The 18,152-nt window shown below is 36.3% G+C and overlaps 1 protein-coding gene across 6 annotated transcripts in view; it reads left to right on the top strand.

Annotated features, from left to right (window-relative positions):
• Window positions 1-6,927: 6,927 nt before the first annotated feature.
• FER (FER tyrosine kinase) overlaps window positions 6,928-18,152 on the top strand; it is a 152,224-nt gene continuing 140,999 nt past the window's right edge. For all 6 annotated transcript variants that reach the window (XR_005952028.1, XM_041395879.1, XM_041395880.1 and 3 more), the window contains exons 1-3: window positions 6,928-7,043; window positions 12,281-12,537; window positions 16,240-16,413. Coding sequence is in view for 5 of the 6 variants with exons in the window: in XM_041395879.1 (XP_041251813.1) it covers window positions 12,331-12,537; window positions 16,240-16,413 (381 nt within the window). In the remaining variant the exon portion in view is untranslated. The remainder of the gene's footprint in view (window positions 7,044-12,280; window positions 12,538-16,239; window positions 16,414-18,152) is intronic.

The following is an 18,152-nucleotide window of genomic DNA, read 5'->3' on the forward strand; positions in this document are numbered from 1 at the left end:
CAGTGATTCCTTGTGCTCTAGTATTTCATCACCAAAGTCACCCCATCCAGGCTTGGGGAGCCTAAGTGGGGATGTAGGGGTTAGCAGTGTGGGTATGGTCAGTCTGCTTTTGGTGGGGAGGGATCTGCCATTTCCAAAGCTCTGATTAAGCAGATGGTTGTCAACATTTGGCCATTACAATAGCGTGGCTTGTGTCCCTCTACAGAACTTGTATCAGATCAAGTTGGGATTTCAGGTTTAGAGATGCAGTCAAATTCCATTTAGCTATCTCAGAGTACAGTAAGGCAAGAATTCTGAGGGAGATAAATATCCCTTGTCTACAGTACAATATTATTGTCATCTCTAACTTGTTTCTGAATGATACTGTGTTATGAGGAATATTGTCCTTTTAACTGAAATATTGGCTGCTTGGTATAATCTCTGGAAAGAACAGTTTTGAGTGGAAGAAGGAAAGACTGGATATGAAATAATGATCTAGTGCAATAAAGATCAGATAGGCTGAATCTTATGTATGCAAATAAATTTCCATGTGAGGAATCCAATCATGCATGTGCACTTCAGGACCACTTGTCCAGACACCTGGAAGATTAAGCTTCTACCACTTTTATCTGTTTATAATAGCATCCATTAATTAAAGCTCATACATTTTCAAATGAGAGTAGTATCCTTCAGAAGGAGTGTTCTTTATAGCTAGGATGGCTGATGATACCCAAACAGAACTTACTGGAATTCAGAAAAGAATAGGTAGGTGTCATCTGCATTTCTGTTGAGAGTAACTGTATCCCATTTAACACAGGGAGTTATCACGGTATCTTTTAGGATATGGAGATACCAGTTCAGGAACAGCAGACAAAGGCTTCAGGCAACACCTTTTACTGACCCACACGATATGTTATATTTCCTGCAGTACAACAGCCTGGAATATCACTAGTTAGGAAGAGACAGAACTATCTCATGGACCTATGGTCCTCATGGCTAGTATTTTCTGTACAAAATACTGTGTGATCAAGCTACATTTAATGTGGTACAGTGATGCCAAGGAAATAAGTGACCTCGAGAAGACTGAATGAACAGTGAGTTAACAAAGTAGACAATTTAATGAACCAGAAGGATGTAATTAGTTTAATGAAGGAGGAAAGAGGAAGAAGCATCCTGATTGCTCTTTCCAAAGAGCAATAAATACTTGGAACTAGATTTTTTCTCCTGAGGAGACCACTATTGTCATATATTACAGACTAATAGCAGACTTATCTAATTGTTTTGTCTGAAGTGAGACATTCTGGCTAGTATTGGGCCATAGGAAGAAATTAAATGTCTCTAGACTTTCTAAAGTACTTCACATCCTGTGGATTTATCTTTTTCTGTGGCTGTTCTTAAATCTTGAGAGCTAAGACAGTGCTACTGGGAGAAGCTTCTTGTAGTACTCTGGATTTCTAATGTGGAATGGTAGCAGCCAGTGAATTTTAGCACCTGGAGTCTTCAGGAGGAGTCTTGGGTGTAGCTTTGTGATGATGAGAGACCCCCAGCAGGAGTATTCTTCAGTCCTGTTCCCCTGAAGAAATGCTTACATAGGCAGCCTTGGGACTGAGGGTTTGCATGTGGGTTTAGGTATGTGTTAGTTCTGACTTGCTATGTATTCATCTCGAGACAGATGGATATCAAGATGTGAAATGCTGCTTTCGGAGGTTTGGGGTATTATTTCAAATATGGAAGATTGTTTCCTACCTTCAGACTGAAGAACTCAGTAACTGAAATGTAAATATCTGAGAGAAATCAGCAGAGAAATAAGTTAGCGATGCTTAGAATAACTCTTCAGTTGAGATGGTTACTACAGGTACTTTTTCATTTCACTGTTGATTTTTTCAATTGACTTTAGAAGTTGTTTCTACCTTCACTAGTCATCTAAGACAAGAAATCCCTTGAAAATGCAGCAGTTTAATTTTCTTCCCTTTTTTGCTCAGAAGTTTCTTTAATACACTATATAATACACACTTTAAATGAGCTTGAGTCACTGATGTATTTTTTATTTTGTTTTCAATTTGTGGACAATTTTTGGACATTTTAACATTATGTATTTCATTGTAATTCTGGAACAGTCTTTCTCTTTAGCTGGTAGAATTGATTAACAGTACCTGCCCTGTGACAGTCACCTTTAGCAGCCTTATCCTGCTCAATCAATTTTTCTTTTAGGATCTAGTCTGGAGATACATGTTGCAACACTGCAAAGTTGAGAGGTCAGTAAAAATTTCTCAGTCAGGAATTCTGTATTGAGGCCATGTTTTTCTCTGCCTTTCTTTGTGTCCTGAAGCTGAATTAAGGGAAAGTGTAATTCTTGGAAAAATAGAGGAAGGAAAGCTTTTTTTTTCTTGTAACACATGGAAGGTAACTGGAAACTAGGCATGTTTACCTTTGGAACCAAAAGAAGGGAGTGTGGCTGATTTTGTCACTTTTTCAGCGTTAACAAGACAAGAGAAGGGTCTTGAAGCATTAGTGACAGGATGTGACTTGTGCCAGCTGGACTAGCTCTTTCCTTCTTAACCTGTATCTGCCTTCACCTTCTTGTTTGTCTGCCTGATGAGATTCAGTCTTGCTATTTAGCTGTGACTGTAAGGTAGAAATTTCTGTCGGTTGGAAACAAAACTAATTGAGTAACTGCACCTAAAAAGCACTGACTGCATGGTTTGCTACCAGATGTCTGCTCTGCCCTTTGCCCATTCTTTCACAGAAGGCCTGAGATGATAAAGAACATGCTGAGAAAGTTACCAGGCCATGGGAAGTAGGAAACAGCTGAAGGTGGGGAGGAGAATGAGATTACTGTTTTGAATAGTCTTGGAAAATGGGAAATGTCATCTGGAGCAAAGCAGGGGACAGGGAGTATGAAAGCTCACTGGCTGTCTGTAGGCTGGACAGAATGGATGTGTGGTGGGGGAAGATGAAGTTATGTGGAAAAAGAACATGAATTTTTGGATAATGAACAAATAAGGATATATTATCAAGTTGTTCGAGGGTAAGCACACGGGCAAGGAACTTGAAAGTAATTTGAACTAATTTCTCTGTTCTTGTCAGAGTTGGTTGGTTCTACAGTACCCCACTGTTTTAACTTCTGACTTCTTATATGAGAATGAGACCGGTTGCAGGGTGTTTAGATGATAGCAGTGGTTTAGAAAGATTGAAAAATTAGAATTGTGTCCTGTGATTCTAGGCAGAGAATCTGTGAGCTATGTTTTTGGGCTTCTATCTGTTTTGCTTTTTTTTTTTTTTGGTCCACTGCAAAGTATAAATCCTGTTTTTTGATGAAGCCCACTACTTCTTATTTGCATTTATTTTTAATAACATCACAGCTACAGGAACTGCTAAAAAAAATGTGGTCTTCCTACAGGTGCAGGAATGGGAACGTGAGAGGGCACTGTCTGAGGATGTTAGTGCATAACCAAGTAAAATCCAAAAGCTCAGTACTTGCTACTGTCAGATAAGAAGGGGCTGTTGACATAAATGGAGAGTAATAGTTCCTGTTCTGCTTTTACAGTTTAGAGACATCTTAAGTTTTACAGATCTGATTTTTTAAATGAATTTTTATAATAATTTTGTATTTCTTTGTTTCATGGTCTCACAAATATCTTTAGGAACTGAATTATCTTAATTTAATTATTTACTGGGCAAAGAAGGACATAAGAGCACCTTTTAAAAAATTCATTTGATGTTCTCAAGTTCTTCTGGAAAATACTTGACGCATTTGACACAGCATAACGCTTTGTGCTATGATGATTTTTTTCTTTCGGTGTACTTTGGTCTTACACCTGTCATTCTTACCTTTTTTGTGAGCTAAAAATTATCTTTTTTCTGTGTGTAAACTGCTCCATGCTATGATCAGTATTTTCTATATATTTTTTTTGTGCTTTATGTTTTTCCTTAGCTAGAAGAACTTGAACATACAAGAATACCACTAATGTATCAGTAGCATAAGGACATGTTATGTTTTCCTTTCCCTTCATTAAAAAATAGTTTAATATTCTGGATGGTTTCTAACCTGACTACTTGAAAGCACTGAACAAATGCTTTTGAAGATGTCTGTTCAGAGACTACTACAGCTTTTTCTGGTACTGTTATTAAGTAACTCCTACCAGTGTATTATGTTGCATTTATTGACATGTGACTTCATCTGCTGTTTTCTGTGCTTGCTGCTCAGTGTTCTGAGGTTTTGCAAGTTTTGTAATGATATGTTTGGTTTTGTTGAATCATAATAATTTTGTATAAAGCACAGATGCTTCTGTAATGATGTATAGGCAGGTAACCATTCTGAAGAGCAGCCCAAGTCCTGGCACAGATTATGGAGAGGCTTCTGAGCTCTCTGCCCTGTCAATCTTTGTCTCTTAATTCTTACCCTGCAAGGTCTTCTGTTCTCTGGTAGCTTCCTATCAAAGACATCAGCAGAAACTTTCTACTTCCAACACATTTTCCAACAGGATCCTTGATGCCTTCATAAAACTCTTAAAGTTGTGAAACGTGATTTTGCTCTGTAAAAGCTGCATTGTTCTTTTTTTCTTTTGAATTATTCTAGTCTACAGGTTCTTAGGCATGGTTTTAACCACCTTGTGCAGTATCAGAGTCAGACTGTGTTGCGCTTCTGATTTCCTTGTCCCATCTGAAGAAAATTTGATTTTTTTTCTGCTCTTGATTCTTCTTTGCTTGGCTCACCTTAAGCCTAAGTTTTTGCAGAATTCATATTGTGGAAATTTGATAGCTGATGCTTCAATGGTTTGGCTCAGTAGCATCTGACTCTGGTGAATTCATACTATTAATATGATATTTTTAATTGCCTCTCGGATGCTTCATTTTTAGAAAATGCCTTATATGTCCTAAATCTGAAGAGGATCTGATTTGGGGATTGGCCTTAATTGTCTTGTTAGTAATTTCAGAAAATAACAGGACATCTAAGTTTTCTGTTCTGTCTTTATCTTGTGAATTTCATTAGCTAGTGAATTATTGCATTGAGGTAGCAAGATGTTTGTTAAGTATCAGATTCTGCTATGTTTGAGCTCAGAAATAACAGTGGAAATTTTTTGAGATTTTATTGCTCTCTGACAGATGGCTGTGCAATTTGCTGGAAAGCATTTTTTATGCTTCCATGTACTAGCTAGTCTATGCCTATCAAGTAGACCTGTATTGGACTTGCATTACCAGCTTTAAGTTCTACTAATGACCAGTGTGCAGATGAAAAAATGCACATAGGTAAAAAGTTAATAGTAACTGGAATTCTAAAGAAAACTTGGGTTTGCATTTAGTTTTCTTATTGACAAACAAAATCTGCACTCTAAAATATGTCATAGTGTAGTTGTTTAAAAAGAGAAAAAAAGGTGTGTTGTTGTTCATGTTCAGGGAGCAGAAGATAGAACTTTTTTGTGTTGAAGTGGCTCCAGTCTGTTGTTTCATTTGATAAATGGAATTTTTTGTGGGCTTCATTTTTCCACATGCAGTTCTTAACATCTGCATGAAACTTGAATGTGCCCTGGTGCTGGTGGTGATGTTTGTTCCACTTTCACGAGTCCCATTTGAATGGGGATTAGGATTTATGTTCCTGTCCAGTGGCAGTCTGGTGCTTCCACCCAGTTTGTATTTGTGTTAGTAAGATGAGCCAAATTTACTCTAATGTTTTGCTCTTGCTTGTACTTTTTTGCTAGTGGAGACTTACCCTTGGGCTTTGCAACTTTGAAACAGATGATTTTATATCTGTTTCTTAGAAATGTGATTAATTTTATAATGCTTGTAACCTCCTGTGGTTTTTTTTCTCCTTTTGTATCTGCTTGCATAGCTGCTGTTCCTTTTTAGTGCCTGAATCTTAGCATCAATTAGTCTTTTCTATTTTTGGTCATGGAGAATAGAAGTTTTGTATTTATATTAGGCAGTTCTTTGTTTCTCAAATGTCACTAAGTAACCAGAAAGGAATACTAAATAGTGCCTGCTTGAATGTGAACTAAGACTGTCTCTTCAGAAGATTTTATGAATGTGTCTGTGATCAGTGCTTTGTTTTAAATAATGGAAATTTTGAAAATAGTTTTGCTTTCTTCACCCCTACACACTGTGTCTTTCTTTCAGTTTTGCTTTGTGTTTTTTTCCTTTGAGGGCATTGCTAAACTGTTATGGAATGTCTCATTTGAAGTTGGACATTGTGGTGTGAGATTGTGAGTGAATGCTTATCATGGGTCCATATGTAGAGATTATACAGTACACCTTGCACTTGTAAGCTGTGTGCAAAGCTTGCTCCTTACCATTTTTTAAATCAAATATTTTTTTTTCTTAATATAAACCCTCAAAACCCTTTTTTGTCAGTTTGCTTTACCTAAATTGTGGTCCAGAGTTACAAATTGAAGTTTTGGTCCTGCTAGTCATCCTAACTTCCTGACCTCCTACTTCTCTAGATATTAGATTAGGTAGAGCCAGATAGAAATTTAAGTGTCTTGAGTGTTCCTTTCTCTTTTTGCCAGTTGTTTTCTTCCACTTTTATGAAAATACCACTACTAACTTAGTCTTTCATATAACAAACTTGGGTCTTCCATGCGGTCATTTTCCTTAATAGGTTTCTGTTTTCATTTTACCAAGAGCAAGGTTCATAAATAAATAAAATTGTCTAATTTTTCAGCTACAGTACACTTGCCATAAGAAATTCCAAGAACTTAAAGAAAAATCTTCTCTTACATGTGTAGAGGCAAAATTATTTCTTCACTCAAAATTATGTGTATGAAGTGATCGCATACTACTGCTAGCAGTCATTTGAGAAATCTGCTCTTTTCTTTTAGTTGAACTGTCTATTTTTAAAAAAAAAAAGCTGGCTTCTGTAATCTGCAAATGCAGAGCAACTTACCTGAGTTTGAGTTTTGCAATGTATTTGAAAATGGTGAGATAGTTAAAAGAAGTTTGATATGTTTTTCTTTCACAGAGTCTGCAGAAAAGAAAATAAAGTATATTTCAGTAGGTGAAAATCAAAGGAAGTAGCTGCTGACATAGGAAACTGTACTAAAGGACATTTCTGAAGGAAAACTTTTAAGGTATGTGGGCAAGTTATGCTTTGCAGAAAATACTTCCTGAAAATTAGCTGCCTGCTTTGCTTTGTGTGGACCAGTATTTCAAATCAGCTTTGAAATAATGAGACAAACTTTTATTACCCCTTGAGATGTTTATTGTTGACAAAAGCTCGGCAGAAGGATTAGTTTTACTAGTTTATGTTGTATACATCATATCGATGCATACAAAGATGATCTTATGAATATGAGATTAGTGTAAACAAATGGTAGATAGTGCATGTGTTTTGTATTTCATGGTCTTGTGCATTCCAGGAATAGATCCTACACTAACAGAAATGTCAATTGTTTGATGTCTAATTTTTGTTTAGCATGTGGATGGAGTGCTAAGAATAATTTATTTCATTATTTTAATGGAATATAACTACTGTAAGCCTCGCATTGACAGATGAGAAGGACTGCTAACAAATTGATAATCTATTGTAAAAACGCTTTTAGTTCAGTGTAGAAGCCTTGATTTTAAGGATTTGTCTCCTGAATACAAATCCTCTTTTTCTGATTTTGAGATATTTTTAATGTTTGTAGAAAGTGTTTGCAGAATAAAAGACATTCTGTATTCTCTATGATTTGGAGCCCATGCAGATTTAGGAACAATCTAAATTCATGGTCAGCATATGAAGAGTGGGAGAATCCAGATCTGTGATGTGCTTTCCTATTCTGAATTTAACTGAGGGCCAGGTGTGCTTTCTGGGTTTGTGGTTTATTAGTTGCCTACCTTGTCACTGGTACTGTGAAACCACAAGTTCCAACTGATCTGTGTAGATCCATCATTATTTTAAGTTTATAAACTCATAACCTTTTATATTATTGATGGCAATATGTAGCAGAAGGCACCAGTTGTTACAAGTGTAGGAGAGCACCTTGTGAAAGTGTTGCATTGTACATGCTCTGTTCTTCCTTGCTCATTTGATTTCTGGCACTGTCAGACACAGGACCTTTGGTCTGACACAGCATGGCCACATTCATGTGTCACAGACAGATGGCAATCTTTAAATTAAATGTACATTGGTTATGGAAACTACTTTCTTCAGAGTTGCTGCTGGAATCCAGCAGCATGACTAACTGGAATACTGGCTTTATTTCCTGAGGGGAGTGTTGCAATATGGAAGGATTATGTGACTAGCAGCTTTCTTGAAGTTTCTCACTTTTAGGCTGAAAAAAATTAACATTGATTTGTTTGGATTCTGACGGCACCACTGTGTTGGTGGTTGAGAGAAATTTTAAATGGTCTTTGGTAACTCTGCTTAAATTTAGAAGAACAGTTTGAGATGTGGTTGCTCATTCACACTATATTATTAAATGTACATTCAATGTGCACTTCCTGTGAATGATTAGTTTGCTGTTTTGAGCATAACACTATGAAGAAAGTAAGTCCTACTTTCTTAGAATTGACTGTGAGATGTGTTTTACTCCTAAGTTTAACAAATATTTTTTGGCTAATTTACATGTACTGCATATACAGTAATTTTTTTAGCCATCTGTATCTATGTCCATAATAGATAATATAGGATATTCTATTATATATCTTGTAAGATATTATATATGTATCTTCTATTTCAAAATATAAAAAAATAGCTGAAGCTCATTTGTCTTATTTGGTGGTACTGGTATTTTATTGCTTTTACAAGACATGGTACAATTCTGTTTGAAACGTCACTGGCATGTCAAATTATGCAAGCTTTGTTCACATGCGGAAAAAGAGAGAAACCTCATGGGCATCTACCAGAAGCAGAAGAAATCTCTTCACATTAAGAGTAAAGCAATTCTTGAAGGTTTTTATTTCTGTATGATTTAGCATATCTTGTTTGTTGTTATCACTTCTTTGTCTAGCTTGTTTTAAAACATTCTGCCATCTCTGGTTTTTCCGTTAAGATAAAATACTCTCCCATGGATTTTTGAGTATTTTTTTTACTCCCTAGAATAGCTTTCACACTGTATTTGCATCTTTTGAACATTAGAGAAGAAAGTATGCTTGTGTCTCAAACTCCTTATGTCTCATACCAGTTCCATATTAAATCTGTTCTGGGTTCAGATTTTGCTGGTTTTGCTGATTTCTCAATTTTGCCAGTGGTGTGTGATTGCAAAATCTGTCTGGGAATCTCCATCTTTCAGTGTGAGTATTTTAATGTTGTATGATAAAGTCAAAAAATATGTGAATATTAGTATTCCATAATCCAGTAGATGTGGAGGTAGGGAAGCACAAGGAGAATCACACCACAAATAGCAACCCAGGTAGTCTGCTGTTCTTAAATGTCTTCTGGTGCCATGGTTGGAGACACAGGGCTGATCTAAATGCATTACTGTGTGTGGGTGATCACTGTAGGTCCCTTCTGACTGAAATATTCTCTTGTATTGGTCTGACCCTGTAGGGCAGCTGTCATCTCATCTGTGGTCACTGATGAGGGAGACAGCAAACTTGGAAAAATACCTGTCTGTTGTTGGTGCCAGATACTGTATTTTTGAACACTGGACTTTCAAAATATGTTTGTGTTTTTTAAGAGTATTTGAAAATCAGACTTGTGTGTTCATGTGTTTGGTAAATCTTACAGTTCTGACTTCAAATTAATGGCTGTGTGATCTGTATTGTTTTCAGTTTTTAAAAAATATTAAAAAACATTAAAAAATCAGAAGTGGTTTTAAGTGACAGAATTGGTTTTTAGATTATCAAAATTTAAGATTAGTCAAGTGGCTTAGGTCTTGAATACTTCTTCACCATTTCTGTGCCTCCACAATAAAGCGCTTGAATTTGGCCGGATGTCTTGGTTGGACATTTTCTCAATTTACATGGAAGTCACATGGCAACTGGCTTACCCACTTGGGAATCATCAGTTCTCAGTCTTTTTGCTTGTTAGTTTTAGCAAATCAAAATTTTACCACTTTTGCAAAACAGTTTTATGCTGTGCTGCTTCTGTCACAGAGAAAGGAATAATTTAAAACAAAGCCTGGAGTCCAGTGTGTGTACAATTTTTGCCTATGTATTCAGACATCTAATAGTGGAATTGGAAAAAATCTGATTACTGCTTCATGAAGAGCAACTTAGCAGGCTCTGGAGTGAGATACTGTTTGGTCTTTTGTTCTGTTGATTTTTGTAATCCTATATCTCCTTTTTAAGTCACTAGAAGCAGACTAAAATATCATATGTTGAGAATATTTCTTCCTTCTTTGCCATACTGTCTCTCAGTAAAAAACAGAGGCTAGGGAAAAAGCAAGCAAGCCATTACTTTGCTCATAATACAAGGTTGAATGTCACTGTGAGACTCAGTTCCCATCTTTCCTAAATCTGATGTAAAAAAACAAGGATGCTATCTTTTCTCATAGCTGTTGGCTAGGAGAGTTAGGTAATATGCTAAAATGAGGTAGGAGAAAGGTGAAAAGTCATAAAAATGGATTTAGATCTAAAGGGCATTGAAAATTCACTACTGCAACTTTAGTCATGTTAATGAACAGGGACTTTAAGATTTTTTTCCTTTGGTTCATGTTGCTAAAATGTTTGTGGTTCTGCAAGAGTGTTCCTCAATTTTAACTGTGGAGGTATTTTCATAATGCTACTAATAATGACATAGTTCATAAATGCAGCCAACATAAACTATTTACTGGTGCTGTGTATGACTGAATTCCTGGCCATCAAGAAGTATTCTGACCAAAATATACAGCTTCAAATTAAGGAGCTTATGAAAGCTTACAGGTTTAAGGTTATTCATACAGCTTTGACTTAGTCTGTATTGTGTAGATATGTAGTAATGTGGCACTTGTTCTATTTTTCTTTATTGGATCTTTGTTTTGTTTAGTAGCATGGTTTGTGTTCTAAGAATAAACACATAGTACTTGAGACTTATTTCAGAGGTTGCTTGAGGTTCTGATTTGCAAAATCTTCAGAAATTTTGTGCAGTAACAGAAGCCAGTAACATATGTCTTTTTCTGAATACCTAGCATGCTAAAAATGCTAGGCACTCTGAAAAGTCTGTCTTTAAGCCTTGTACATACCGGTATGAGCTGCCACAATGTTGACGTTAGTTTATGTCTCTCATTTCTTAATGTAAAATAAGAATATTAGTCCTACTTCCCTCAATGGATTGCTAGGAAGATAAATTTGTTAATGTTTGTAGAACACTGCTAATTTAAGCTTTAATGTGTAAAGCCTGTGAAGAAATTGGTATTTCTGTGTTAAAAAGAACCAAGACTTTGCTGTAGTGCAGAAATTGGTGAATAGGCAGCGTACAGGCTGAGGCTGCACTGTAGTCCAGAGATAAGGGTTGCAGTTTATCTAAATTTATCTTACCTAGTTGAAGCTGATTAATATAGGAACAGAGGTGGTTGGTGTGTACACAGAAAAGAGGGTTCAGCCCACATTACAAAACCATGTGCAAGAGTGTGTAGGAATTACTTCTTTGTGTGGTTTAGCTCTTCCACAATGCAGCTGTGTGTTTATCAGCATCAGATGAACATATTTCAGAGCTAACTCTAGCAATGTATCTTTACCTTTGGTTCTGCTACAGAATTTCATAAGGCAGGATACCTTATCTGTTTATCAATCTTGCTTTACATCAATTTAGTACAATAAGACTGGACTGTCCTAGGGTAAAATGGTGGGAACTAAAGAACTCTAACCCAGGGAGCCAGTGTATGGTTGGATGCGAAACCTACTTAGGGATATTTTCTGGTTTTTGGGTGGTTGAATCTGCAGATTTAATGGCCTGTTAACACAGGGTTTAGGAGCAAACTAGCTTCTAAATAGTTATCAACTTCCCGCAGATGCAGTGCCTGAGAACTGGTGTTTTACGTGGATTTTTCTGTGCTGTTAGGAGAGTAAACATGAGAAACAAATGTTTCAGGTCACCAGGAGTCCAAAAGTGCAGCTGGCAGCTTGTCTGGAGATACTGTTAGCTGTGCTTATTTGGTTAAATATGTAGATTGGTCTTAAGTGTTTGTCTTACATGCTGATATGTTTTCTTTCATAATGTACTTTAAGTTAGGGAGGAGTGTTTTTGCAGAAATGGAAACTGGAATTCTAAGGCTGAAATCTTTTCCAGTCAGAGTTTGTTGTTCAAAACAGTGCTCTGAGCCTCCTTTCAGTTTATACTGAGGAGGTTAATGTATGTGATTAATCTTAGGATTAGGTAAGTGCAGGGCTTAGTCACCAATCTTTGTCTCACCAGAAGTTTTTTCTTTTGACAATTGTCTCATCAGTCTTGTTCTCCTTTCAGATGTGGTGAAGAGCCTGTATTTTCCCGTCTGGTATATAGTGCCTTAAAAAATGGGGTTTGGAGGTGACCTGAAGTATTCTCATGATGCTTTACTAAAACTGCAAGACTGGGAACTACGACTGCTGGAAACAGTGAAGAAATTTATGGTAATGAGAGTAAAAAGTGATAAAGAATATGCATCCACTTTACAGAATCTTTGTAACCAAGTAGATAAAGAGAGCGCTTGTCAATTGGATTATATCAGCAATGTGTCCAAGGTAAGTCTGAAGTTTGAATTTGGAATTTCCTTGGGTTTTGGGTTTACTTTTGTTTTTTTGGTTTGAGTTGGATTCCTATCCATTCAGTTTCTTGAGAGTTAATGTTGCCAAAGTATTTAAAATGGATTATTTTAGTTTCTCAGTGAAATATGCAGAAGTTGTGCTTTAGTCTTCCTTTGAAAAAATTAACTGAATGAGAATCAATCCCGATTTTTGAAACTCAGTATTTTACATAAATGGGTTGAGCCTACTTCTTTGTTTAGTGCTTTGAAAATCAAGTATGCTATAGTAAGCTTTTCTTTTAAGATAGGAGCTATTGTTTATGTTATATAGAATTTATGACAGAAATAGAAAAATGCCAGGAAACCAAGTCAAAGCCTAGCATTCCAGCTGTTACTCACATTGCAGCATGTGCTGTAAGAACAAAACATTAATTCAGGACGTTTCTCGTAATTGTGTGGTTATTTTGTATTCTGTTTAAAATAACTGTGTTGACTTTTTTAGAAGGTAAGGCTCTGTTTTCTCCAAATTACTGGTTTTTAGATTTAGAGCAAGTCCAAGTAAATGTAATAATGAAGCAAACTTCCCTTATCACCTGTTCGAAAGTTTTACTCTGGACCTGGATTCTCTGCTGACAAGAGAAGAATATTCTGTTTTGATGGCTTATTCAGTTCTTGGCCCTTGTTCTGTAGCAGTGGTTACACAGTGCATTCAGTCTGGCATGAATCCTCATTTTCTCTCTGCAGGAAAACACCTTTTCTGGGTCAGGTTAAATTTCAGACAAAGCAGTTTTTATGTTGGGGGCTTATGGGATGGCTGCTTGGACAGTGGCTGTGGTGTAGCATTAGGAACATGACTGCTCCTTGTGCAGCAGGATGGATGTATACAGGGTTAGATTGGCTGTGTGTGACTTGAAGGCTTTGCTGCTATAGCTGGGCTGCTTCAGCACTGTGCAGTGTTTATATATAAGACGTTCTGTTGTTGCTTCCCTCCCTCACAATAATTCTAGCCTTGCAAATCGAAATACTGCCTTTTTTTTTTTTTCATTGGCACAGAGTATTTAGCATTACAAGGTTTAAACAACCATTAACCTTCACATAGGTATCGCAGTCCAGGACAGTTCATGTTAATAACATGAGCACTTGTTGTGAGCAGATAAATTGAACAAATCTGGAGATCTGACTTAAGCCATGTTCTTCTTGGTGTGAAAAGAGGTGTGCATGTCACATTTTGAAATCTTGTTTTGAACAGAGGCACTTAAGTTGTCCTTCGGCGTCATTTTCATTCCCTTTTTCTTCTCTTAAGGAGGTGTAATTTTTCACTAAGTTGCATCTCTGATTTCTACATTTCCTCTCTTTTCTATGTTTTAACAGCAAAAATAGTCATATGGACTGGCAGGTTTTTTACATGGGCTGGCCTTATAATTTCACTGACACCTTGGATTTTGTATGTGTAGTGACACTTGTTACTGGTTTTGACAGTTAAAAAACCTGAATTATTGGGTTTTTTTATTATTTACTAATCTCATTCTGATTTATTTTAATGTTTTGTGATACTTTTTTCTCTCTTCCTGACATTTTACAGAACCAAAGAATGATGCAAATATTATGGAAAATGAGTCTAGTTTCTTACATCTTCTAAGATCTAAAATACCTGTTTTTGTTATTGTGGTATTATTTGGAATTTTGTGGCATTAAAACCCAATAGCAAGGTGTTTAATTTTTAATGGGTTTTGTTTGGTTGATTTTGTTGTTGTGGTTGTTTGTTTTGGTTTAATATGATCTCTAAGTGTGCAGTAAGAGTGAGCACTTAGAGAGAAATGGTGTTTGGAAAAATCTGTCTTTTATTTTTTCATGTGGAGACAACAAACTTACTGGAAGGCATGGTAGCAGCAACTGGTAATGCTAGAAATTAGGTGTTTTTAAGAGCTTCCAGACTGCTCTTTTATGTGTGTATATGTCTGAAAAATAGTGTTAAAACAAACAATAATGTATTTTATTGCATTTGTTGGACTGTGGTCATTTTTTTGCAAAGGATATGCTTTACCTTTTCCACTGTTCCCACCCAGCTTTTTTATCCCATATAAGTCTCTGTTATTGAAGCATTTTCACTTAATCTTCTCCTAATTTAAAATAATAAAATATAATAATACAAAGCACAGAAATCCTGCTTTACTGCTATTTACTGCTATTTCCCTATGGAAACATTGCTTTTCCCTTTTCCTGATAGAAAGAGTGATGTGAAGAACAGGGAAATATGCAATTTTTTTTTTTTAATAGAAAGGGAAGTAATTGCTATGTTTCTGGCTTATTTAAGCTCATTTGGTGACTTGTAAACTAGGCAATTTTTGGAATACCTGTACTGTTGAAAAATGTTTTTGGTGTGATTTTTCAGGATTCAAACAGTAGTTGTTTCATCAGTAATAAATCGGCCTTATGGAAAATAGATGATACTGACTACATTTTCACCTCTGAGGACACTTTTCTAAACTCTTCTGTAACCACAAAGGCCTGCTCTTCTCACACAAGTGTTCAGTGCTGTCTTATCCTATGCAGCTTTGCAGTATGGCTTCTGAAATGGTCTTCAGCCACAGCAGGAAAGCTTTAGGCCTTGACATTTTATAACATGACTCTTTAAGGAGTCCAGATATCTCTGTGTCAATCTGTGGGATATTTACAAGCTGGAAGAAATATTAAAGATAGTTATGTATGGGGGAGTCAATTGTCTTTTGTTTTGCTCTCTATAATCGAGTTTCTGTTGCAACATTGTCATGTAGAGATAGAAATATTAGGTATATATGTTTGTATACGCTATATAAAGAAACCTAAAAGCTAAGAAACAAATTATTTTCTGAAGTTTTTATCTCTGATTAATTTCTGTTTTAGTAAGAGCCACAATAAATGCCAATAGAACTCATATGCTAGCTGCCTTCAAAACCTTGCAATTCTGCACAGCATTCATTGTCAGGGAATTATCTTTAAGGAATCCAATGTGTGACAGCAATCTTGAGGATGACCAAGGTTTTATTTGAACTGAAGTTTAATTTCACATTTGTGTCTCTGATATCTGTAGATGTATATCCATATTCAAAGCCGCACACAGCATGTTAAGCTATCCTGAAAACTGACAGAATGTCCAAGGAAGCTATTAAAGCAAGGGTACAGAAGGATGCTGGGTTCTAGTGACAGATTGGTGTTGTGTCTGTGCTTTGGTACTGGTGGCCTGACTGATGCTGCTGTGTGAGGCAGCTGGTGTAATGGTGTCCTCTTAAACCACGACCCCTCAAGTACATATTGCTGTCAGGTATTCAGACAAAGGCGGAAGTCAGCTTAGGCAGAGCAACTGTGGGGCGAAACTGGAGGACAAAGGATGTAGGAACATAGTTCTCAGGGTGTTGGGAATATATTTAAAAAAAAAAGGCTGCAGTGCTTTCTTTGGTGTACTGAAATACTAGGACAGTGCTGAAGGGTGAATATTTAATACTGTATTTTTGTCTCTGGTGTTTTTTTTATAATTTTATGAGCGAGATTGAGGCATGATTTTGCTGTTGCAGGAGGATCTCAAATGCATTTGGGTGAACTTAGAATTAGTTATTTTACTGAATTTTTTTAAACAATGATGCATCTTTTCCCACAGCTCTTATTAATTGTTTGGTTATTATTGAGCTGAAATAAATAAGTGCTTTTCTGTTCTTTTTTATAGTCTTGGTTGCTCGTAGTACAGCAAACAGAACAGCTGAGCAAAATAATGAAGACACATGCAGAGGATCTTAATTCTGGGCCCTTGCATAGGCTTACAATGATGATCAAAGATAAGCAGCAAGTTAAGAAGAGTTTCGTAGGTGTTCATCAACAAATTGAAGCGGAGATGTACAAGGTATTTCATTCATCTGTCCTTATAAATTGATTATAATTCTCTATGTTTAAAAATATTAAATTAAGAGTGGCTTTTTTTGGGTTTTGTTCATGCTGTGGTAAAAGCATAGTGGGTGGTGTGTTGAATGCTTAGTTTAAATTTTAATAATTTTCTACACAGATTTTCTTTCCTGCTAGCTGATAAGGCAAAGATGGAAAAGTTTCTTCCATATGAATTTCCGTGGACAGATTGAACTGGAAATGTTCTAGTAGAGGATAATGAATTCTTGTGTGACACTTCTCTATTCCATCTCTTTTCCTGTTCTAATTCCACTCTAGACATTCATGGGACCAGGGCACTGTAAACTGTTCTTAATGAGTGCTCTTGGCAGTCCAGACTCTTTTGGGAGGGGACAGAGTTCTAGTCCCTATTCTAAAATATAAAGCAGGTGTAAACCGAAACCGAACATTGAGACTGCAGGTGAAACTCTTCGGGGTGTCTTCCATGACATATCTGATATCCTGCTTGTGTTCAAAGTGCTGTATCTTGTCAGTAAAGCTGACAGAAATCACCGTTTCAGATGCTCTGGGGGAAATTTAGCTACAGGTGTCAAAAATCAGAGCAATAGTCTGAAAGGTCTACTGAGAGGAGGAGAAGTGCTGTTTCTTCTTTCTTCCAGCAGAGAATTTGGGATTTGAAGTAATGTAATTAAAATGTAACATCTGAGTAGAGCAGTAACACTATCACGAATTGATGAGTAAAAGATTCTTGGGCCGGTTCTGAGAAGAACTTGGAGCTATTCTGTATTTAAACTAAGACTATTTTAAGTTAAACACATTGGCTCTAATAAGATTTCTTCCATAATATGCTGGAATCTTGACATCTTCCTCAAGTAGGGACTATGGGGATGTCTTTTTTGATTCATGGTCAGTAGACTGTCATTATTTGATAAAGCTTAAAGTAAAATAATCACTTGCTGCTACTTATGAATTGGTGCACCTCAAAAAAGTCAGAATGGAAGAAGAGGAAAAACTGGTAGCATGTGTTAAAAATAATAGAAGAATTGCAGAAAGAGAAAAAGATAAGAAAGAGAGGCTGAATGGAGTAAGACTGCTGTAAGCTCAGGTATACTTTGAGAAGAGACTATGCAATGTTTTGTTTTCTGTTAATAGGTCAAACTCTAGTAGAACATCTAATAAAAATGTCTTTTAAAATAAGATTTTTGCAAAAAAACATAGTGCCTACTGAGCACTTGCCAAATGATTATTACAAACCATATTAACTTTATTTTATTATGGGGCTGCATAGCCATGAAAGTATTTTGTATCCTGCTGATTAAGCTTGCATTGTTGATTGGTTAGAGGTTTTTTGGCGTTTGCCTTTTTTCCCCTTCCTGCATTTGCAAAGAAGTATTTGAATATGGTTCTCCTATAGTTAGCTGACATTGTTCAAGGTTTTGTGTACCTGTAGCACTTTACGAATGATTCCCTGAAATTCAAAAGACTTGTGTTCTGTGGTATTATTTCTGATTTTGTTATGCACAGAGGTAAGATGCCAATTATATCTCAGGACAGTATGCAAAGTTCGTGAACGTCAGTGTCTGTGCAGCTCCTATTTTAGGATAAGATGGCATAAAGATGTGTTTAGGTGAAATGCATGTATGTCATTCTGTCTTATTCTAGACACCTCTACAATGAGGAATCTTACAGAGAGGATTCTAAAGAACAGTAAATAACATGGCTTTTGCACAAATGTAATGG

The sequence above is a fragment of the Onychostruthus taczanowskii genome, unplaced genomic scaffold (assembly GCF_017590055.1).
Source record: "Onychostruthus taczanowskii isolate IOZ18803 unplaced genomic scaffold, ASM1759005v1 scaffold120, whole genome shotgun sequence".
Lineage (NCBI taxonomy): Eukaryota > Metazoa > Chordata > Aves > Passeriformes > Passeridae > Onychostruthus > Onychostruthus taczanowskii.